This window comes from Hippopotamus amphibius, chromosome 1, assembly GCF_030028045.1.
Source record: "Hippopotamus amphibius kiboko isolate mHipAmp2 chromosome 1, mHipAmp2.hap2, whole genome shotgun sequence".
NCBI classification, from domain to species: Eukaryota; Metazoa; Chordata; class Mammalia; order Artiodactyla; family Hippopotamidae; genus Hippopotamus; species Hippopotamus amphibius.
The window spans coordinates 134,673,749-134,698,523 of NC_080186.1; the positions used below are offsets into that span (position 1 = coordinate 134,673,749).

The 24,775-nt window shown below is 47.3% G+C and overlaps 1 protein-coding gene across 1 annotated transcript in view; it reads left to right on the plus strand.

Moving 5' to 3' along the window:
• The window catches only part of SLIT3 (slit guidance ligand 3), a 616,264-nt gene that overhangs the window by 24,523 nt on the left and 566,966 nt on the right, over nt 1–24,775 (plus strand). The window contains exon 2 of the mRNA XM_057729448.1: nt 22,395–22,466. Within this exon, the coding sequence (XP_057585431.1) occupies nt 22,395–22,466 (72 nt within the window). The remainder of the gene's footprint in view (nt 1–22,394; nt 22,467–24,775) is intronic.

Genomic DNA, 24,775 nt, shown 5'->3' on the forward strand with positions numbered 1-24,775 from the left:
GGCCTGGGAAGCAAGACTTGTAACCCTCCCCAGGTGATTCTGATGTGCAACCAACATTGGAAACCCTGATCGAGAGCACTTCGCTGCACGATTGTCTCTGGGGCGTTCCAGAGGCTGTGCACGTACGTGCTTATGGGTGGGCTCGTGTGTAGAGGAGGGCGGGGCCAGGCATTCTTTGTTGAGCGGTGCAGAGTAGGCATCTCTGACTCTAGGATGAGGATGCGGGTGTTGGAGATCAAGCCTTGAGTAAAAGCTTGGCCAAGCCAGAGGGTACTTAAAGCGCATCGAACGTGCCTGTCTCCCTTTCCCCGGGGGCTGCCTTTGGCCGACAGCCTGGTCACCATGTTCCTTGACCAAGGGAGCACTGTTTCAAGGCTGAGGGCAGGAGGCGGTGGGCTGAATGCAGGCGGTGTGGCTGTTGCAAGGCGCTTTTGTTCCCCTCAGTTCAGAAGGGGCCGTCTTCTCAGGGGCTGAGGTGTGGGGCTTAGCCTTTGGCTTGGTGCTCACCGGCGCTGAGTTTATTCTTGGGTTTCTCGGTGGAAATGCATACGGCTACTTGAGCCCCTCGCGCTGGCTGAGAGCACTGGGGAAGGTCATGCCTGGGCCCCCACCCCAGCAGGTTGCTTGACTCAGCACAATCCTGGTGTAATTAGGCATGACAAGAAGGAAACGGGGAGAGGGCTGGTGCATGCAGCCCGGGCCCCCAGGGACCAGGGGACTCAGAAGTGCCAGCTGTTCTCAATTTCACTGGAGCCAAGGTCTGGCTCACCTACAGCCACCTCCGACAGTTTGTCCCTGTGCTGTTGGGGTGCGCTTCAGTAGACCGGCGGGATCGGGTCTCCTGGAATGATGGTTGGGTGAGTAATTCTCATTCCCTTCACTTCCTTTTTCTCTTCTCACGTGACCTCAGGAGCTGTGTGTAGGAGACGCCATCACATCACTACATTCAAATCACCCGCTGTTGTTTGAGAGGTCGCCTTGAGTAATGCGCTGTGCTGGGCGCTGGAGCTTTTACACTAGGCAGGAAAGTGTTTAGTCATTCCAGAGTCTGGGATCAAATCCTGTGACCTGCTTGGGCCAGGGAGGTTATATACATAGGTGAGTTGGGCTGCCTGTGAAGCCATAGGGAGTGATGGGGGCCAATAGGGGCCATAAGTGAAATGGGGAGCTCATGCCCAGCCAAAGGGCATTTTTTAAAAAACTCTCATTGCCAAGCAAACAGAACAGGGTCTGCTGTACAGTGGGACTCAGTGGTGGGCAGCCACTGTCACGCCCTCTTCTAGCCACTTAAGGTGGTGGGCCCTCAGATAAAGGGCCGCAGGCTCCTTCGTGTCTGTGTGAGGGTCTGGAAACCCAAAGCCCAGGATGGACTCATGATACTGGAGATGTTCCCTTCTGGAGCCGGCTTCATCTGCAGAGGCTGCTGAAGGAGTCCATGTTGACTGAGCATCTGGGGAAGCCTGCAGAGTGCAACTAGCCAAACCGGGAATTGACCTGGGCTGGTGGGTTAGTGTGGAGGCTTCTGACGAGGCTGCAGGTGGGACCAGGGAAGAAACTGCGGTGACTCTGCCCCCCCAAGGATGACTAGAAGGCTCATCTATCCCTTTAGGAGCAGGAGAAGCAAGGAACAGAGTGGGGTCCTGAGTGCTCTTGTCTGTGCGTCCTCCCGCTTAGACAGAGAATGTTGACTTGGAGAGCTTGGTGGGCTTCTGCCCTTCTCCCACCCAGTTTGTTTCTGGTCTCCTCCTGCCCTCACCTACCTGCTTTCGCTGGCCCTGTGCTTATTTGCCCACCACCGGACTAGGACCCAGATTCCCCGGGGGTGGCCCTGGAGGCTTTGCCTGTGGTCTCAGCTTCCCGAGCTCTACCCCATGTGCCGTAAAGTCTATGGAAAGGTTTCTGTAGAAGGAAAGGCCTGTGTCAGGCTCAGGGGCCTTTCCTACAAGAGACTGACGAAGAAACAGGCTTGAGTTTATGGAATTAGAGTGGTAAATCCTTTTCTCTGGGGTCTGAAGCCCTACATAGCTTCCAAGGCTTTTTTGCTTCTTATGTAGTGCTGTTTTTAGCATCCTTATCCAGATATATAGGACTCTCCCACTGATGTTTTCTTTTTATTTGTCCATCCATGTGCTTGTGTTTTCCATGGAGTGTGTTGCGGTGAGACGGCTTCTGCAAAGGAACCTTCCCAGAACAATTTACCCCCTCGCAGCGCCTCACGTACCAACACTATGGCCCCAAGCCACGTCACAGTGAACAAACCACAGACTGAAATTGCAGCCATTCAGGAGAGAGGAGTCTTTAATTTGGGCTTAAAATAGCCCACAGCCCGAGAGTTTGAGGGATCAGAAGCAAGGTGTAATCGCAGGAATGGGTGTTAGGGACCCGCCCCAGGATGACCGAGCAGGGGCTGTGGGCTGGGAGAAGGACAGGCATAGAGGTTGGGAGTCTGGGCTGGAGGCCCCCACAGCTCATTCGACATTGTCTTCTTGGGTCTCTTTCATAATGGAAGAGTGAATGATGTGGCAGTAAAAACACATGGGACCTGCCTACTCTGTCTGGAATGGAGTATCTGCTCCCTGTCTTCCTCAAAACTCTGTGCAGCCATCGTTGTAATATTAGCTATAATCAGGGCAACCATGTTGGTGAACTCTTGGGTCGCCGTGCACATTACGTGTTCTAGGGGTGCCACTCTCACCATATACTCTTGAACAGCGCCCCCCGGAGTTATGTAAGCCACGGAACCGGTGATACTGAGAGCAAAGAGATGTTGAGCACTTCTGGGCTGCACATTGTTCTGTCCTCTTGACGTGAATGCACTTGCTTAATTCTCAGCCCAACCCAAGAAGGAGGACACTGTGATTGGCTCCATTCTACAGACAAGGAAGTGGAGGCACAGACGGTTTAAGTAACTTCTCCCGAGTTGTGTTGCTAGGTCAGTGTACCAAGTGCAGAGTGTCAGTACGACCCCAGGGTCCACACTTAACCATTATGCATCCCCTTCCATGTTAATGTTTTGTGCTTTTGATTCTTCTTGTTATTATGATTACTGTCTGTCTTAGTTCGGGCTGCTATAACAAAATACCACAGGGGTGGCTTAAACAACGTTGATTTCTTAGTTGTGGAAGCTAGCAAGCCAAGATTAAGGTGCCCGTGTGGCTGAGTTGTGGTGAGGGCTCTCTTCCTGGCTCGCAGATGGCCACCTTCTCTCTATGTCCTCCCATGATGGAGAGAGTGCTCTGGTGTCTCTTCCTCTTCTTCTGAGGGCACTAATCCCATCATGGGGCTCCACCTGTGTGACCTCATCTAAACCTGATTGCCTCCCAAGCACCCCACCTCCAAATACCATCACACTGGGGACTAGAGCTTCAACATGTGATTTTTTTTTTTTTTTTGAGGGGTACAAACATTCAGTCACAACACTGCCATTTCATTGTTTTCAACCCTACTGAGCTATGTCAATTCCTAGATCAGAGGTCAGCAAACATTTTCTACAAAGGACCACATAGTAAATATTTAAGCTCTGGGGAGCATACAGTCCCAATTGCAACTACTCAACTGCCCTTATCATGCGGGAGCTGCCGTAGACCATCTATAAACAGATGAGCGTGGCTGTGTTCCAGGAAAACTATATTTATGGGTTCTGAAATTTGAATTTCATATAATTTTTATGTGTCAGGAAATATTATCCTTTTGATTTTTTTCAACCATTTAAAAATATAAAAGCCATTCTTAGCTCACGGGCCATAACAAAAACAGGCTGAGGGTTCCATGTGGCCTGTGGGACGTCTGTCCTAGAGGGCAGGGACGTGGAAGGTGATGGATTGATTTTAATCTGTGCCTCCCCAGGACTTCTCTCGGTTCTGATTCTGTCTCCATCCACAAATGCTAATTGAATGAGTTACTCCATGGAAAGCTCTCCCAGGTATGCTCGGTGACTCAGGGATACCGCTGATTTTCATAGCATGAGTGAAAATTTTCCCTTTCTGAAAGCAAGGGATGGAAATGCAGTCATTGTCACAATGGCTGAGAAGAGGGGCAGGAGCCTCCCTTCAGGGATGTTTGTAGGAGCGTGAAGAGAGAACTTTTTTCCTACGTAAAATGGAGGGATTTATTCTTCGCAGAGAGACCTACAGAATGTGATTTGTAATAGGAAACAGATTTCCCCCGAAGATAAATGGAATGTCCCCACCTCCCAAACTGAGAAGAGAATTGTTTCCTCTTTACAAAGGAAACAAATTGGATTCTCAAAGGAATAATCAGAGAAGTTTTAAAAATTGTCATAATAAGCAAGATATGGTTTCATGAATGATGAAAGGGAGGTCTGTCTTCCTTGGGTCTGGATGTGCAGGACTGGATGGAGGATCAGATAGGCCCTTCTCCCTCTCCGCCTGATTCCTGTCCCTTGGCATTTTATCAGCACCAGATGGGGGAGAGTGGCTCCTGCCCGGATGGGGTTGGTGGGCCCATCCGGGTCCAAGTATCTCACTGTAAAGACGTTCCCTTCCTATCCAGCTTCTCTTCAGCGCGTGATTAAAGTAGGTCCCCACTCCCCAGCCAAGCTTCTGACGGCTGCAGTTCATTCTGGCCCATGGGAGAGGGCATTAAAGATGGGAGACTTCCCTGAGCAAAGGCATGGTGCTTGGAAGGAGCCCGGTGGGTGCGAGGGAGCTGCTTGGATGGATTGGCTATTTGGGCCACACATCCAGGCAGCCAGCCACAAGGCTGAGGCCTCTCATCTTGGTGGAGGTGGAGAACCATGTTGGATTGAAGGCCCAATGCCACGTAATTGGATGAAAGTCAAATCGGCTGTGTGTTTGGCCAAATGCTCTTGGGTATGGACACTGAGAGTTGGTGTACACCTAAGATTGGCTGGGAGAGAGGGAAACTGCAGTCACTTGATCTGAAAGCCTGAACTCCCCAGTTCTTCGCTGGGTGCTGGAGATGTGGATGGGACTCCCATCCAGCCCTTGCTCTCTAGTTGTTTGTAATAAAGTAGACAGATTCAGTTCCTCTGGTTCCACAGGAGATACAGGAACAAAGAGCCCCAACAATCCAGCTCTGTCCTCCAGCCTTGTTACCCTGTAGATAATACTTAGGAGATGTTAACTGGGGCAAGTTACTTAGCCTCTCAGGACCTCAGTTTCCTGTGAAACGGGGATAATGATAGCTACCTCCTAGGATTGCTGTGAGGACTCAAAAGAGATAAATAATGCCTGATCATCGTGCGAACTCAATACATGGCAAAACTGCATTTATTATTATTATTTCCCAGCAATAATAATTTCCGACATTTGTGCAACTCCCTTTTAATTTATAAAGCCCTGTCTCTTACAGCACCTCATTTAACCATCTCAAGAGCCCTCTGAGGCTCAGCAAGTGCTATTAACCCATTTTGCAGATGAGAGTGGCTTTCCCAAACTCCACAATTTGGAACTACATTATGGAATTAGGTTGCAAGTCCCAATGCTGCAGCTCCCGGTCTGGTTGTCATCAATGACTGTGTGTCATTCTGCCTTCTCGCAGGGGTCTGGGGCTGTGTCAGCCCTGTGGGTGGTGCCCAGATGTGGAACAAGTGTTCTCTGCTCTTAAGGAGCTGAGAGTCTAGTTGAAATTTGAAGAGCCTCGTCTGGGAAATGGAGAGTCCACGTTCAAGTGGAAGCCACTTTTGCTGTCTCCAGCAAGAGAGGGCAGGCCAGAAATCCACTAGCCAGGAGTCTTACACGCCGCCATGAGATGACACCCGGAATTTTCTTGTGCTGAACCTGCAAAGACCTGTCTCTGATTTCCTGCATGTCACTCGGCAAATTCCCTCCATGTGTGAAATGAGTGACGGAGCCAACTCTCTGGTGGATGGCGTTAGCGCCAGGTTGCATCACAATCCCCCCCCACCCCCAACTCCTCCTTTGCAACAGACCTTAACATTATTCAGTGATTACTTTGCATCATCCTTCCCAAATGTGCATCAAATTAAAGAGTTATTAGGGCATGGCAGGACATGTTTATGGGGAAGAATTTCCTTTAAAGTCACAGCTCAGCCTGAACTCACTTTATTAGTGTTTATACAAAGTATGTAGTCTGTTCCAATGCAATCCATGTTTATATTCATGGAGCAATCATTGCATTCCTTGGGCTGCTCCTTCTTGTTCTCTTAAAGCGATTACTGTACATATATTAAAAGTAAATCGTGTGTCTATTCCGTGGCTGGTCAGACTTGGAGATACGTGTCGTTCAGAGGATGACACCTAACCACAATGCATCCTGCAAATAGCATAGACTTTGAAGTGGTGAGTGACCCAAGTGGACTAGAAGGGGGGCTCCTTCAGGACGAAAACACGGTGAGCAACCAGGCCCCCTTGTGAGCACTCCCTTTGTCTGTGAAGAGCACCCCACCTCTGTCATGGGTATTTTGTGTCTCTAGCAAGTATGAACATTATGTTGATTTGCTCAGGGTAGACCCAACTTTTTTCTGTTTTCTTGATGTAATTATTAATGGCATCCCCTTTGGCTCAAAACATTCAAGTTTGGATGATAAACTGTATGGTGACTGTAGCCCTAACTGGCGTCCACATGCACTGCTGTAAATGAGATAGGGACATCCACTTTGGGTCTCAAGCCACTGTCAACAAAGGGCAAATGTAACTCAGTTAAAACTATCGATAAAGAGCTCAAGTTCAGATTATTCAGTCATCCACCTGCCAGACATTGTGCTGAACCCTGGGGATTCAAACATAAATAAGATATGGCCCCGACTCCCAAGAAGTTGGAGTTTATTTTTTGAGCGAAAATGGCGGGTATGTTATGAAAATGATCAGATCATTTCAACTTCTCTTCCACCCTTCAGGACACAGCACATTTATTTCTTGTAAGTTGATTGCTAAGTGCTCAGGCACTGACACCCGACTGCCTGTATGTAAACGCCCGTTTGGTACTTATCAGCTTGTGACCGTAGGCGAGGGCCTTAATCTCCCTGTGCCTCCATTTGTTCTTCCATAAAATGGGACTAATAATGGCATTGATCTTGTGGGCTGGTTGTGAGGATTACAAGAGACACTGAATGTGAATGCTTAGCATACTGCTTGGCACGTGCCGAACACCCAGGACACGCTGGCTCTTGCATAGTAATTACTCTTTGTGCAGATGTTTATTTAGACCCTAATAGGGGCTGACTGCAGCTTCTGTACCTCTATTGACTAGAACTTAGGTGGCCTTCTTTGTTTATTTATTTTTTTAATTGGGGTATATTTGTTTTACAGTGTTGTGTTAGTTTCTACTGTGCAGCACAGTGGAGTTCCCTGTGCTACACAGCAGGTTCTCATTAGTTATCTATTTTATACATATTAGTGTATATATGTCCATCCCAATCTCCCAATTCATCCCACCACCCCTCTTCCCTGCCTTGGTGTCCATACGATTGTTCTCTACATCTGTGTCTATTTCTGCCTTGCAAACAGGTTCATCTCTACCATTTTTTTAGATTCCACATATATGCGTTAATATATGATACTCGTTTTTCTCTTGCTGACTCACCTCACTCTGTATGATGTCTCTAGGTCCAGCCATGTCTCTACAAATGACCCAGTTTTGTTCCTTTTTATGGCTGAGTAATATTCCACTGTATATGTGTACCACATCTTCTTTATCCATTCCTCTGTCAGTGGACATTTAGGTTGCTTCCATGACCTGGGTATTGTAAATAGTGCTGCAATGGATATTGGGGTGCGTGTGTCTTTTTGAATGATGGTTTTCTCTGAGTATATGCCCAGTAGTGGGATTGCTGGGTCATCTGGTAATTCTGTTTTTAGTTTTTTGAGGAACCTTCGTACTGTTCTCCATAGTGGCTGTATCAATTTACATTCCCACCAACAGTGCAAGAGGGTTCCCTTTTCTTCACACCTTCTCTGACATTTATTGTTTGTAGATTTTCTGATAATACCTATTCTAACTGTGTGAGGTGATACCTGTAGTTTTGATTTGCATTTCTCTAACAATTAGTGATATTGAGCAGCTTTTCATGAATACGTGGCCTTCTTTAAAAAAAATATGTTTAAGGTAATGTGTGTTAATGAAGCTCAAAGCCTTTGAAAATTTTCCTGGGGGATAATTCAGGATCTGTGAGATTCTGACCCTGAGGGATCAACCAGTTTATTTTCCTCCTTTTAAAATTGGAGGAGGTAGCTCTTCCAAGGTCATACTCTGAGTTAGAAATGGAGCATGGAGAAAGGTCATGGTTGTTTAACTTCCAGGCGTTCTTTCCCATTAGGCCATATGGCTGTGTGTATCAGTCAGTACAGACAAGGCTGTGCTGCAGGAACAAAAAAATCCAGACCTATCAGTGGCAAAACAAAATAAAATGGTATTACCTCCTCATATGTGGGTAGCGGTGGGTGGCCTGTACTCCACACAGTCACTTAGGAACCCAGGCTCCTTCTGTCTTGGAATAACACCATTTTTGACATATGGCCTGCACATGTCAAGGAAGACATGAGAAGGGAAGTGAGTGTAATGTTGTGCAGGATGTTTTATGGTCTTGCCTGCAAATGGCATATATCACTTCCATCCACATTCTTTTAATCAGAATACAGTCACATGGTCCCCACCTAGATACAAGGGGTGCTGGGAAATTTCATCTTGCTGTTTACCTAGGAGTAAAATGTAATTGTTTCTTTGACACATTGCAATGTCCCTGCCATCCGATGTGCCCACCATTTCTTGCCTCATTTTGCAAAGCTCACTCCAGTCTCTTCTGAGATGTCTGTTTCTCCCAGGGAGCTGCAGAGTCATTTTCTCCATATGTTTTCCTATGCAGTGTGGGGAAGGTTTTTTTTTTTTTTTACATAAGTTTGTTTATTTAATTTATTTTATTGGCTGTGTTGGGTCTTCTTTACTGTGCGCGGGCTTTCTTTTAGTTGCGGTGAGTGGGGGCTGCTCTTCGTTGTGGTGCGCGGGCTCCTCATTGCCGTGGCTTCTCTTGTTGTGGAGCACGGGCTCTAGACACATGGGCTTCAGTAGTTGCAGCACATGGGCTCAATAGTTGTGGCTCACAGGCTCTAAAGTGCAGGCTCAATAGTTGTGGCACACGGGCTTAGTTGCTCCGAGGCATGTGGGATCTTCCTGGAGCAGGAATCCAACCCGGGCCCCCTGCATTGGCAGATGGATTCTTAACCACTGCGCCACCTAGGAAGCCCCTGGGGGAGGGTTTTGAGAACAGACCTTCTAGGAAGAGCTTGGAAGAGTTTGTGAATTCTGGGCACAATAAAGTGGGACGTAAGTGACCCTTTTGGGTCAATAGTCATCACCTGGAGGTTATTGCTCAGACTGGAATATGTTGCCTTAAGTCATCACAGGAATAATACAGGAAGGATTTATTTTTTTATTTTTTATTTTCTGAGAGTGAGGTTTAGAGTGTCTCGAGGTGTGTCATGAATAGAGAGGCATCTCTGTGGATGCTTTATGGAAGGATGATGTATCTGAGTGGACTAGGAAAATTGGGGGAAGACCTACAGATTAGACCAGGTGCCTCTCCTAGGTTAGTTAAGCGCCAAGGTCCCACCCATCCCTTCTATATCTTACTTATGCTCACATTTTACATAAATAATAATCATCAAATTGATGGTAATGGTTACTTATTGAGTACTTACTATGTGACCAGCCCTGTGCTAGAATTACTTTATCATCTCATTTAATCCTCACAACATCCTAGCAGCTGGGTACTGTTATTATACCCATTTTACGGATGAGGCAACAGAAGGTTAGGGATGGGTTAAGTAGCTTGCCTGAAATCACATTGCTTTCTGGTAACATTTGAGCCCAGACTGTCTGATCCCATGGCCTGCTTTTGTAGGCTCTGGAGCAGGGATCTCAAACTCACGTGCTGGTAGGGACCAGGCAGGTGACATAGGTGAGGGAAGCAGATGAACGGGACTGATGAATATTGGAGCACGTCTTGTCCAAAATGGGCTGTTGCCTCTTAGCTCCAGTTTCCAGTGGCCATGAAGGCCCAGGGTTGTCACATCATCTGATTTGGGAGAGACAAGCCAGAATTCCAGATTTGTACGCAAAATGCTTCCTAATTGGCAGTTGTGTGACAAATGTTAAAGTCACACTGAGGACCAGACTAAACATGTCTGTGGGCCAGAATTGGCCTGTGGGCTACCCATTTGCAGCTTCTACTCTACTGCCTCCAGCGAAGAGCTGGATATGCCCCAGGTGTGCCTCTTCCTGCTGGAGAAGAAGCTGCACAGAGCAAGACATGGGTTTGCAGGGAGCCCTCCTGCTGCAAGGAGAGGAAGAGTGGAGCCCCCACGCTCCCCCCTCCTCCTTACAGGCCCTCACCACCACCGGCATCTGAGCATCCAGGCTGCCCCTCTGTCTGGCCCGTTCTCCTCCCTGCAGGTAGCTGTCTGCACGGCGCTGGCTGCAAACTTTTGCAGGTGTAAAATTATATATGCAAGAGTGTTGCCAAGCCAGACATTTAGCCCAGGGAGGCTTAGTTCCCAAACAACTGAAGTAGTGTGAAGCCAGTTTTTTAAATCGCATGTAGTCGTTTCTCTCCCGAATGCGTGTTGTGTGTTTTTAAACTTTATGTGGTTATGTAACTGATGAGAATGAAGTACAAAAGTCAGAGAATAATTGAATGAAGCCTCCTGTTGTGCGAGGCTGGAGAGGGAAGGCAGGAGGTAAGAACTCTGTGATGGGTGATCCGCGGGGAAACACGGCTGTCTGTGACCTGATGGGATGGTGATTTGACGGTTCTCGAACACATGCTGCTTTCTCTCTTCCATTGGGGAAGATGGATGGATGACATTAGATCCTCTGGGCTGGGAGAGGAGGCAAAGGAAGATACCCATTAGGACAGGGCAGCCTGAGCAGCTCCTAAGAACTGCCCTTACCAAGGCAGTTATTGGCTTACTGAGGAAGGTTTTCCTTTGGCCAGATTTCCAGAGTCTTGAATGGCTTTAGCTTTGCTGGTCACTTTAGCTAAGGGGAAGAGTCTTACTTTAACTGGACCACTTTTTTTTGGTGTTTTTTTTTTCTGGAGGGAAGAGGGAGTGTATTAGTAATACATATTTACTGTGGAAAACACTGACAGTACTGACGAGCAAATGTGAAATGTTTAAAAAACAAAACAAAACTCATCACCTCGGGATCCAAAGAAAACTAGTGTACATTTTTTCTGAGCATCTCCAAGGGGCCTCACTTCACGCAAGGTGTCTGGGAGGAAAGGGGAGGGGGGAGCAGAGTCTGTGGTCTTGGTTCCCACAGAGCTTCACACTCCTTTGGGAGACGAGGCAAACACACCGGAAACAGACAGCATCACACGAGGTGGAGGGAAATGTGATGAAAGACCAAAATGAGTTGTGCAGAGGCTAAATGGTGCAGAAGTTCAGAAGTTCAGAGCAGGGACAGATCAGTGTAGGATGGAGAGGCTGGGAGCCCTGCAGAGAGCAGGGGTGGGAGATGAGGGTGGAACGAGGGTATATCTGTTTCCTGGAGCTGCCGTAACAAAATGCCACAAACTGGTGGCCTCAAACAACAGAAATATATTCTGTCACAGTTGTGTGGGTTAAAGTCTGAAATCGAGGAATTGGTAGGGCTGTGCTTGCTCTGAAATCTGTAGGGGTGCATCCTTTGTTGCCCTGAAGTCTATAGCGAGAGTCCTTCCTTGCCTCTTCCCAGCTTCTGGCCAGCAATCCTTGGTGGTCCTTGGCTCACAGCTGCATCACTCCAGTCTCTGCCTCTGTCATCACATGTCTTCTTCGTGTGTCTCTGTCTCTTCATCTTATAAGGACTCCAGTCATATTGGACTAGGGCCCACCGTAATAGCCTCTTTTAACCTGATTACATCAGCAAAGACCAGATTTCCAAATAAAATCACGTTCACAAGTACTGGGAGTTAGGACTTCAATGCATCTTTTGGGGGAACACAATTCAACCCATAACAGAACAGTAGGATTTGGATGAGGAGAGAATGTTGAGGGCTTTCGAGGCCAGTGAATAGCAGGAACACAGCTGTCGATGGAGTGCCTAGTACAGTGCCTGTCTGATGGGTACTCAGTCAATGTCTATAGACTGAAAGAAGTAAGAGTTAACAAGCTTATGGGTACCGGGGGCAAAGCAGGGGTGGGGATGGAGGATAAATTGGGAGATTGGGGTTGACATATACACACCACTTTATATAAAGTAGATAGCTAATAAGGACCTACTGTATAGCGCAGGGAACTCTTCTCGATACTGGGTAATGACCTATACAGGAAAAGAATCTGAAAAAGTGGATATATGGGTATGCAGAATTGATTCACTTTGCTGTACAGCTGAAACTAACACAACATTGTAAATGAACTATATTCCAATCAAAATTTAAAAACACAAAAACAAAACCAAAAATAATTAAATGAGTCAGGCTAAAAATAGCAATGAGACCCACCCACCTGGCTGCCATGTTCTCGCACCAAGAAAGAAGCTGGCATTTTGGGGAGGTTCATCTCGTTGTAGGGAGCAGGGCTGATGTCAGGGAGAGAGGCTGAGGGCTGTTAAGCCATTTCCCTGCTTGACCCCCTCTGTGGTTCTGACTGCTGAAAGCCGGAAGTCTGCCCCATGGGTACTGCACAGTCTGGGGGCCACCTGCCTCTGTATCCCATTTGGGGCCATTCCATTCCAGTCACCTGGACCTCCTTTCTGTTGCTTCGACCCTTCAAATTCTTTCTCTATTCAGAAAGTCTTTGTGTTTCTCTTCCTCCATTTGGAAATTTCTGCCTTCGGCCTGTCCCCTCTTCTGGTTCCTTCTTTTTGTTCGAGTCTTGGACCAAATCTCTCCCCCTAAGAGATGCCCCTCCTGGCCACCTGAGCTAGTGCTCCTGCGTCCACCCACCCCCACCTGCAGTCTCTTCAACTCGCTCTGGGATGATTTCCTAGTTATTTCCTCGGAGCCTGTAGTCCTGCTGTCTATTTGTGGTTGCCTGTGTCCGGCTGTATTAGTTTTCTATCACTGCTCAACAGTCTTACCACAAACTTGGCAGATTTAAACAATTCCCATTTATTACCCCACAGTTAGCTGGGGGCCTCTGCTTCCAGTTCTCATGGAGCTGCAATTTAGCTGTTGGTTGGGGCTGTCATCTCATCTGAAGGCTCATGTGGGGATGGGCCCACTTCCAACCTCTTGAGGTTGTTGGCAGACGTCAGCCCCTTGCAGCCTGTGAGACTGGGGACTCTGGGCTCTCGCGGGGTGTCCTCAGTTCCTCCCTGGCTGCGGTGGAGGTTGCCCTGACTGGGCTCGCTAACATGCTGCTTGCTTCATCACAGGCAGCGAGGGAAAGGGTCCCCCAGCAAGACGGGCACTGCGGTCGTACGTAATAAAGTCATAGCAGTGACATCCTGACCCCTTTGCAGTATTGTATTGTTGAGAAGCAAGTCATCAGGTCCTGCCCGCGCTCAAGGAAAGGGGATTACACAAGGGTGCTAACACCAGGAGGCAGGGATCGTGGAGGCTGCCCTAGAGGCTCTCTGCCACACTCTCCAGGAGGATAAAAGTGACCACAGGGGCCACGGCGGGAAGCAGAGCTCCTGAAGGGAATCTTTTTGTTGCTGTTCGATACTCTATCCCTAACCCCAAGCACAGTTCCAGGTTTAGAGTAGGTGTTTAATGCAGGCATGCTGTAGGAAGGAAGGAAGGATGCAAGGGAAGGAGAGAGAGGAAAGAAGTAATGGAGGGAGGAGGGAGAGAAGGAATGTCCTGCTTTCCCCTGCAACGTGCCAAACGTAACAGCTAAACAAACCTGCTTGCGGTTATCCTGAGGCAATGCCTCCGGGTTTCTATGCATGCTGTTTCTTTTATTGCAATCCCCTTTCCTCCCTCTCACAGATTCCCCCAGCCTGGCTATGGCCAAGTCATTCTTGAGGTCTCAATTAAAATGTTACTTTTTCAGAGAAGCCTCTCCTGACCTTGAAAACCCAATTACTCAGTACTCCTTCCTCTATACTCTCCCATGAGCTTTTTTTTTTTTAATTGGAGTATAATTGTTTCACAATGTTGTGTTTGTTTCTGCTATACGATGAAGTGAATGAGCTATATGTACACATATATCCCTGTATCCCCGCCCCCATCCATATCCCCTCCCTGTTGGACTTTCCTCCCCCTCCCCCCCATCCTACCCATCTAGGTCATCACAGAGCTGAGCTCCCTGTGCTATACCGCAGGTTCCCACTAGCTATCTATTTCACACGTGGTAGTGTATTTGTGTCAAACCTAATCTCCCAATTCATCCCATTCTCCCCTTCCCCCCCGTGTGTTTGTGTATACCTCTGGCACAGTCTAGAGCAGGAGTCTGTACACTACAGCCTCCAGGCCAAATCTAGCCTTCCTCCTATTTTGTAAATAAAGTTTTATTGGAGCACAACCACATCCATTAGTTTGTGTATTGTCTATGGCTGCTTTCATGCTAGGAAGTTGAATTGTTGCAATAGAAAATATGGCCGGCAGAATCTGAATTATTTATTATCTGGCCCTTTAAAGAAAATGTTTGTGAACTCCTAGTGTGGGAAGCCTACCCCAGTCTGGGTATTTGATCCTTTCTTTCTTTCTTTTCCCACTAAACTCTGAGTTGCTGAAGGACAGGGACCATGTTAGTCTTGTTTACCCCTGTTTCTCAGCATTTAGTCCAGAACCTGAAACTTAATGGTCAAGATATGTTTGTTGAAAGAATGAATGAATGATGTATCTGTCAGAAACAGAAAACAGGTGGAAAAACTCAAAATAGGGTTATTTGAGGAGGGTCGATTTACAAGGGACTATTTCAGACGTGTGGGTATGGCTCAGGGAACCAGGACTGGAGGCCATGGAGCTGTTACCATCCCTAAAGCAGAAGAGAGGAGAGGAGGCCAGGTGTTCTGGGGCAGGAAGCGGTCAGTCGTGGGGAGGAGCCGTGACCTTTGGTGGCGACACTGGCAAACCTGGGTGACCTCTCGGGGTGGCAACCAGGAGGGTGAATGCCCTCCCTTCCTCCCACCTCCTACTCAACTCAACGAGAAGCACAGGGCCCAGGAGCCAGCCTTGCAATGTGGTCCGTCCAGGTCAGCCTCCCAGCGTGGAGAAAGGTGAATAACTGCAACGGAGGCCACAGCCCCCTCACCAGCTACTTCTGGTTTGGTTGGAACCTCTTTTTTGCTGGTGGTAAGCAAAGGGTAACCTAGGCAGGAAACGTCTTCATCTTGGCCCTTCCTACCCTTTCCGGAGCAGGAGTCCCTAAATCGGGCTGTGGGATCTTGCCGTGAGTGCGTGACAGCGTCTGAAGACTTGTTCGGGAGCTTGCTGCCCCCGCCCCCATCCTCAGACCCCCCCACTCCTCTGTGATCCCCACCGCAGCCCCCTGCTGCCGGCCCCCACACTTCCTTCCCATCTGCTCCAGGGCTCTGTCCTCTGCGCTCCTGCTCTGACGGCTCTCTCAGATCTCTGGTTGCCCACTCTCCACAGAATCTGGACCATGTCTCTTAATATTGCATGTTGCATGTTCTTATATCGTTCTCTAAGTATTTCATAAGTCTTTGTCCATCTCGTCAACTAGACTGCTAGTTCTCTGATGACAAGGACCAAGCCATAATTTGTAAGCCCACTTGGTTCTGGGCCCCTAAATGGGAGAATTATAGATCTCAGCATTGTCAGGACGTTATAATCTTGAGTCTAGCTTCCTACCCATCGCAGATACCCCCAAGGCATCATTCGCAACATGAGTCCACTACTAATCTCCGCTTGTATACTCCTGTAAGAGGGAACTACTGTGTCGTAGGGCAGCCCTTACAAGTTCACCACATGTTGAGACCTTATCTGCTTTCCAGAAACCCAGAAGGCAGTGCTCTGTATGCGTTGGTCGTACAGGGGCAGGTAGTCTTAAAGTCGGATCTGAACTGATGGTATATTCTCTAACTCTGTATGTTTCACCATCACACGTTAATATCTTTTGTGAAGTCAGTCCTAATCTATACCTCCCGTTGTTGGCTGTGGGTGAAAAGTAACCACTCTGAATGCTGTTTAGAAAGCACTTCCTCACATACTTTATCTCTTGAGCCTCATAGCAATCCTGCAGAGCTGGTATTTTTGGTCACACTTTATAAAAGTCTCAACAACAGTACCAACAACTGGGGCTCAATAGGGTTAAGTGACTTTCTGAGTCACATAGCTAAGAAGTGAGGAACTGGGGACTCAAGTCCACATCTTCTGACTTTACAGTTGAAGCCCTTTTCTCCACTCCCATGCTGCCTCACCGTGGGTTGTTTTCTGCTCCTCTCCCCTCCTGAATGTGCCACGGCAAAAAGAAAATTTTGCAAGGATGCCACAGAATGAGTCAAAAGAAGGATGAACATACACGTGCCAAGATAAGGACAGCGAGCTGCCCTAGAACGTTTTTGTTTCATTTTTTCCAATGTTGTTCTGAATTGCATTTCCTCCACACCCCACCCAAGGTGTCAAACAGATGTGGAAATACCACAGAGCTCCAAGTCACAGCATTGGTTTATGATTCACTGATTGGGATGGGGAAAATAATGCAGGCGTTTGCCATGGTGATGCCTGTTTATGAAAGCAACGTGGTGGATGATGAGTTACATGGCAGAAACCAGGCATGGGCACAAACAGCAAGAAAGCACTTTCCCCTGGAGTTTTGCAGAGGGGCTCAGCACTTCCACTGGCCCAGATCTCACAGGGGAGATGGGATAAAAAATGCACCATCTTGACTGGAGTGGGGAGCAGCCAAGCCACTAGGAGTATCCCTTCACTTTCTTTAAGACATATGGTGGTGAATTCTATTCTGTTCTGTTCTATTTATTTATTCATTTTGTAAATTAATTTATTTTTTATTGGTGTGTTGGGTCTTCGTTGCTGCGCGCAGGCTTCCTCTAGTTGCAGCGAGCAGGGGCTACACTTCGTTGCGGTGCTCAGCCTTCTCATTGCCGTGGCTTCTCTTGTGGCGGAGCACAGGCTCTACGCGCGTGGGCTTCAGTCGTTGTGGCACTCAGGCTCCGTCGTTGTGGTGCACGGGCTTAGTTGCTCCACGGCATGTGGGATCTTCCTGGACCAGGGCTCCAACCCATATCCCCTGCATTGGCAGGCAGATTCTTAGCCACTGTGCCATCAGGGAAGTCCCTGTTCATTCATTTTTTCTGGCAACCATTGGTTATCCTGATATAGTAGAAAATGCTTAGACCCTAGCTGGAGATGGGCAGCATGATGTGATGGTTAAAAACATGGCCTCTGCATTCAGAGAGCCTGGGTTCAACTCCCAGCCTTACCACTTACTGCTTGTATGACCTTGTGGCAAGTTGATGTACTGATAGAATCTTCTAAGGTAGGGTGCTTTGTCATGTGAAAAATGGGATAATAAAGGTACCTACTATATATGTTTGCTGTCTGGATTAGAATAAACACAAAGTTTTTGGTACAGTGCCTGGTGCATAGGTTGGGCCTAACGCATGTCAGCTCTTTTTAAGGCTGATCATCATTATTTTTATCTATTGAAGGGAGATAGTAATACTTAACCTTTCAGAACTGTTGCAAAGAGAAGGAGAAGAAAAAGGAGAAGGGTCCTGGCTCAAAGATAGTGCATTCATCAAAGTAGAGTGCTATAAGAAATAGTCCCCAAATTTCAGTGGCTTAAAAGTTATTTCTTGAAGATGTCTGAGTCTAAATGGGAAGGAAGATCTCTGTTCCACACAGTCATTCAGGGACTCAGGCGCCTTCTATCTGCCATCCTTGGAGTCCTCCACTGGATCTATTGAATCCAGCCCAAGATGAAAGGAAAGAAAGAACATGGAGGATTGGGCAGGATGTTGTATGGAACAGGCTTGAAGGTGCCATATATTACTTCTGTTCACATAATAGTGATGATAACTCAGTCACATGATTATACTATCTGCACGGGAAGCTGGGAAATGTGGTCTGTCTGTGTGCACCAGACAGAAGGAGAATGGTTTGGTGGACAGCTTGCCAGTCTCTGCCCCAGTGTTCAATGAATGGCAACCACATCTTGTGATTACTAATATAATACCATCGTGATTCCCATGGTGTCCGAAGCCCCACTTAGAGGGATGAGCAACCCTAATTATTCAGTCTTTACTTCTCAGAGCCTGAGAGAAGGGTCAGCTCTCACCTCATCCCTACAATGGCCCCTCTGAGCCATTCTTGGCCATAATGACAGGACTTGGGGTCTCAAGAGTGGCAGGCAAGCCTCAGAAAGGACATGATATTGAGTGTCATGTGAATGGAGTTCCGTTGTTAATGGTAAATTAAATATTCAGACATTACATATTTCTCTTCCATCTCTATTGTTGCAAAAAGAATCACTCTAAAATGTAATGGCTTAAGATATGCACTCACTTTAGTATCATCTCTCATGGTTTCTGTGGGCAGGAATTCAAGGGTGGTTCAGCTGTGCAATCTGGCTCAGAGTTTCTCGTAAGTCATAGTCAGATGGTAGCTGGGTCTGGAATCGCAAAGGTCTCTACACTTATATGCCTGACCTCTAGGTTGGAAAGACTCAAACAGCCAGGGCTGGACCAGCTGGGGCTCCTCAGGTGTCTCTCTGGTTCCCTCACATGGTCTTACCAGTGGGGACTTCGGGTCTTCTGATTTCACATGGCAGCTCAGGGCTCTAATGCAAGTGCTCTGAGAAAGACCCAGGCAGTCACTTATTGCCTCTTCTAATCTAGCCTCAGCAGTTCTGCAGCATTGCTTCTGCAGCGATTTTATTTGCCCAAGCAGCCACAAGGTCTGCTCAGGTTCAAGGGCAGGGGGCATAGACTCTACCTCTTGGAGACAGGTGTGTCAAAGAAACCATCTGTATACATGTTCTAAATGGCCCCACTTCCCCCCCACCCCATCTAGACGCTGTAATAGCTTCCCCATCTAGCATCACCCCAGATGGGATCATTCATGCCTGCAGATGGTTCAGAACTTGTACTGGGCTAAAGTAGACTGATTTCCTCAAAGGACAGAGCTGAAGCCTGAGAAATCTGGCTAAGGAGCCTGGCCTGGGATGATGGGGCTTGGGGAGGAACGGGCACGTGAGGTGATACAGCCTCTTCTCAGTGTCAATTTCTTGGTTTCCATTATCAGCCAAACAAGTTGACAATCCAGGCTCTGCCCTTAGGAAACCAAGGTCTGCAAGTAGGAGAGGGTTATGTAAAGCATGGAAGCTCAGAGAAGTTAAGTCAGTTACTCAAACTCACACAGCTAGGAATGGAGAGTGGGACAGAGATTTGAACCCTGACCTGTGTCACCCAAAACCCATATATGCTCCCTGGCCTCCCTGGCAGTGTGTGCATTGGGCAGGGGTCGGGCTGTGGGGCAGACAGACAACAGAACTCTCTCCCTAGCCTCTCTCTGCAGCCAGGTATCAGGGAAATGGGTGTCATAGACACACTGCACAGGAGAGGCAGCAGGAGGGGACCGCTCTTGGTGCTGTTACTCTATTTACCAGCCACAAAATGTACCCTCTTTCATCTATAGGAAGGTAGCACACCAGCAGAGTCTCTTGGGGAATCCTAGGACTCATCTCTAAGGCACATAATTTGGGGTGGGGTGGTCCTCTGCTCTTGGTGTGCTGTAATTTCGGAGTGGAAGTTTGTGGGGGGAGGCTGAGACAATGGGGAGGGATGGGGGGGATGTAGGTTAACTAATTATAGTAACAATAGCTGCCATGATTATTTAACAAGTACCGGGTAAGCACTGTGTATGCATCATCTCATTTAACCCTCATATAAACTCTTGAGGTTGAGATGTCACCCTCATTTTGTAGATGGAGAAACTGAGCCTTGGAGATGAAGTGGACTGCCTATAAGTCACTCAGTAAGTGGCAGAGCAGGCATTCCAACTCACCGCTGCTTCCCTCTGAAGCTCAGCCTCCCAAACACTGACTCTGTGCCTGAGGCAACCCCACAGTCCCCACCTGAACCCCTGTCCCCAAGTCCTTGGCATCTCAGTGGCACACTTTGTGCCCCTTCTTAAATAAATATTAATTGAAAATATTGGTGGCGCAGCCACTAACACAAGCTGCTGAGATACCATGCTGTGTCCCGGTAATTAAGCCCTTAGTTGCATTGTCATATTCGCAGTTGTCACGGTCCCCAGACATCCATCCCAGTTGAGATGGGAGTTAAGAAGGAACTCGGGGTGATGAAGAGCATGCACAGGTTCCTGTCTATGTGCTGGTGTCCACTCCTTGCACAAACAGCCTTTCTTTATTTCCCTGTGTAACTCTTGCTCTCCCTTTGCTGGCCCTCAGCTTAGTCTGAGAAGTCTCAATACTGCCTCTCTCCATCACAAGCTGGTTAAGAAACAACTTTGATTGTTACTGTATTTTCAAATTTTTTGTTTTTTTATTTTTGGGGAGTTTGGGATTGACATACACACACTACTGTATTTAAAATAGATAACCAACAAGGATTGTAGTGTACTGTATAGCACAGGGAACTCTGCTCAATATTCTGTAGTAACCTAAATGATTGTTACTTTAGATAGTGGAAAACTGGATCAGGAAGGGAGGTGGTTCCCCAGGGAGGTGGCTTCAGGATTCACTTGATTTTTTTTTTATATATTTTTTTATTGGCTGCGTTGGGTCTTTGTTGCTGTGCGCAGGCTTTCTCTAGTTGCGGTGAGCGGGGGCTACTCTTCGTTGTGGTGTGCAGGCTTCTCATTGTGGTGGCTTGTCTTGTTGCAGAGCATGGGCTCTAGGCACGCGGGCTTCAGTAGTTGTGGCATGTGGGCTCAATAGTTGTGGCTCACGGGCTCTAGAGCACAGGCTCAGTAGTTGTGGCACACGGGCTTAGTTGCTCCACGGCATGTGGGATCTTCCCGGACCAGGGATTGAACCCGTGTTCCCTACATTAGCAGATGGATTCTTAACCACTGCACCACCTGGGAAGCCCAGGACTCACTTGATTTTTATTTCAGTATGACTTTTAAAATCAAGAGAGTAATCCCTCCTCCAAGTTGATTTCTTCCTTATACAGAGTGCTAGAATCTGCAAATTGTTTCCCTTTTCATTTTATGCAACTTGAGAACTCACAGGTCTTTCTGAGGTGTAATAGCAGAATGCCAGCTTTAGGACCTGACTAGGAGAACCAGAGAAGTAGTGAACATATGGATGGGATCTGTCATTGGGAAAATGGCTTCTTAGTACCGAAATGTTCTGGAAGGAGGCAAAGCCAATTTATAGGTACCTTGTTGAAACTCCAACTTGGCCAAAACCCTGAAATTTTCTCATCAGGAAGGCATGGTAAATAAGAATGAATTGTTCAGCCTCCATTATTAAGAACTGTAACAGATTATTCATGGTTTTTTTTTTTTTTTTTTTTTTTTTTGCATCTCATCTTCTTAGATAATTTTAGTGAACGTGACATTTATATGGTTATTCCCAGGTTCATTTTTGACTTTGGTTTTCCCTAATCCGGGGTTTCTACCACTGCCTTCTTCTCCCCAACACCAATACCATCATAATGATGAGCTTTGAGCTCTTCCACGGCAAATTCTTCTCTTTGGGGCCATTTTCAGGAGCTTCAGCCTACAAGATGGAGTAATCCATGAAGCAGGCTGTACCTATTTTATGAAATTACTCTGGCCAGGCATCTGTTCTACTGTGTTGGACTGTGGAGTTAGATGAGATATGGTCTTTGTCCTCAGAGAGTTTGAAGATTAGCTGGAAAATAGACAAGTACCTGGGTGGGTGCCAAAGTCAGTCAAGATTCTTTCGGTTTCAGGTGATAGAAATTGCAACTCAAACTGATTTAGGAGAAAATGTAAAGGAGATGGGATAGATCGGTTCCCATAATCTCAAAATACAAGAGGTACCTGGTGTCAGGCACGGGTGGATCCAGTTGCTCATAGGATACACCAGGAGCCAGGCTCTTTCATCTCTTGGGTCTGGAAAGTTCTCTCTTCATGATGGCTAGATGGCTTCTGGCCACTACAGTGGAGAGAAAGCTATTGGGAATTTGAGTCATGTATGTACTCTTGCAGCAATTACTGTGGTCACAGAGAGCGAAGGTGCTTATAAGCCTGGCCTAGATCAGGTGCCCATCCCTAGAGCTGGGGAGAGGGCTCAGCCCCACTCGTCCATATGAAGTGATTCGAGAGTTGGGGGAAGGGGGTTTCCAAAGAAAAATTTTTATCTGAAGACGGGGCAGGAGAAGCCCGGCAGCTAAATATACCAGGGCTTGACTGTGTACATAATGGCTAGCTTATTCCATGCAGTGTCCTTTGGGTTGATTGGGCATGATCTAAGGAATATCATTAATCATTGGAAACACCTTCTCCTTAATAAACAACGTCTCTCTAGCTTAAGCCAGTCTGGGTTGAGTAGACCATAAGTATAATCAGCAAAAATCTGACCCAAATCTGTTCTCCATTGCAGTGACCTGGACAGAAATAATATCACCAGGATCACCAAGACCGATTTTGCTGGACTCAAGAACCTCCGAGTCTTGTAAGTAGCACGTGGCTCTCCAATGCATTTTCGCCCTCAGCTCTTCGGCGTTGTGAAAATGTCCCACTGCCCTGACATCACACCCCCAAGCTCTGGGCAACAAGAATTCACCCTTCTACAGCAGGGAGCCTTTCATTAGTACATCCAGGTTTCCTTCCCCAGCTACCTCCTTCTGGGTCTCCTTGTTGCGGGCTGGGCCAGACGGATGGAAGAAGTCAGTTCCAGTGACAGGGAAAACAGAAGGCTACACACAAATAAATCAATATGCCCAGCTTCTAGGGTGACAGCAGTGTCAGGTCGGCTAACCATGCTTCCCTTCCATAGAGATTATAATTTCTTCCCCAGCCTGTGCATTAAAAGAGTAATCAGGACAAAAGTTATTTATCTTGTTGCTTATTGGAGAGGAGGGGAGGAAGGAAGGAGAGAGTCAGACAGGGTCAGCGCCCTTGTTGAACATCTGCAGCTGCGCACACAGGTAGCAAAATTTGAGATGGGCATCGGTGCAGCAGGGGAGCAAGAAATATCAGGCTTCAGTGCTAAATATTGGACACTTTCTCCCATCCCTAGATCTGAGTGACGAGAAGCTGCCCAAATGCTTGTCCACTGATGAGTCTTAGACATTCAGAGATATAAGAGGGGAGCAATTGGACCCCCTTTTCCTTCTTTACTTGGGAGGAGATTTGGACCCATAAGTGTGGCTGCAGACCTGGAGTGCAGCCTGGATAACCCGGCCACTGCCTGGGTGTTTGTCACGGCCCGGAATATTGTCTGGCAGGTTTTTACTAGAAGTAGTAGCTACAGTTTTGGTATCTAAAGCCACCTCCTTCTTTTTACGAATAGCCCTTTATGATGCAGTGGGTTGTATTCTAGGGACTGGGAATATAAGGGTCTGGTCCTGACTCAGCATTAACTGCCCGAGTGACCTTGTACCCCATTGTGTCCCTTTGCGCCTCACTTTTCTCAACTGTAAACTAAAGAAGGAGTAGTATATTAGTTTTCTGGGGACACTGCAACATGGTACCACAGGCTGGGTATCTCAAACAACAGATATTCATTGTCTCACATTTCTGGAGATCAGAAGTCCAAAATCAAGGTGTCCGCAGGGTAGGTTCTTTTTGAGGACTGTGAGGGAAGGATCTGGTCCAGGGCTCTCTTGTAGCTTCTGGTGGCCTCAGGGATTTCTTGGCTTTGAGATGGTTGTCTCTGGGTCTCTCTACATTGTCTTCCTTCTACGTGTGTCTCTGTGTCCAAATTTTCCCTTTTTATAAGGACACCAGTCATATTGGATTAGGGTCCATCCTAACGACCTCATTTAAACTTGATTTAAATAAAGACCCTGTCTCCAAATAAAGGTCACTTTCTGATATATTGGGAGTTAAAGCTTCAGCACATGAATTTTGGGGGGCATACAATTTGACTCATAACAAGTAGTTAGCAATCCTTCTAACCCTCGTAGTTACACATATAATGCTTTGTGATTTTGACATTCTCATGAACCATCTGTTTATTCTCATTGGACCCTGTGGAACATTACTTGCGTCTCATTGTTTTCCTGATTGAGAAGTAGATGGTCATGATGATGGTGATGACTGATGTATATGTGGTACCTTCCACAGACCAAGCTCTGTTACGTAGTTACTAACCCCTATCTGCCCAGAAGAAACAGGCACAGATAAGTAGTTCCAACTCCACATAGCAGGGAACTGGAGGAGGAGGACTCAGAAGCCAGAGTGTGTGCTTTCTAACCTCCATGCAGTTCCTCTGTTCATTTCTGTTGCAGGAAGTTTAGAAAACCAGGAAGGGGAGAGTCTAGGCATTCTGTCAGTGCAGCATGATGTTCACATGGCTGACCTGAATTGCCCTGAGCACCAGGATGCGAAGATGCTGGGATCTGAGTGCTGGGCCTCCAGCTAGCAGATGCTCTCCCCTCAATGTGGTCCGTGGTCTTTGGCCAGTACAACCTCCTGCCACCATCCCTTGAGGGAAGACCCTACCCCTTGCCAAGTCATTCTTTGGCCCCAAGGAGTCATGTGTCTGTCAAATGACTGGCGGCTCTGACAAGTGTGTGTGGATCAGAATTGAAGTTGGGATAAAGGTGGGGGAGTTTCATGGCTCAGTTTTACGGTGATTTTTATTAAAGAGATATAGACAGTAAACTCCTGATTCCAGGTCATTTACCAGCATGAAGAACAAATACTTAACTTCTCTTTTTTTATTCCATTTCTTCCCCCAGCATCTGTGAGACGTTTCCTTTCATACAAGTCAGAAATTTCACCTGATGCTTCATTTTCTAACAAAGTCAAAAATAA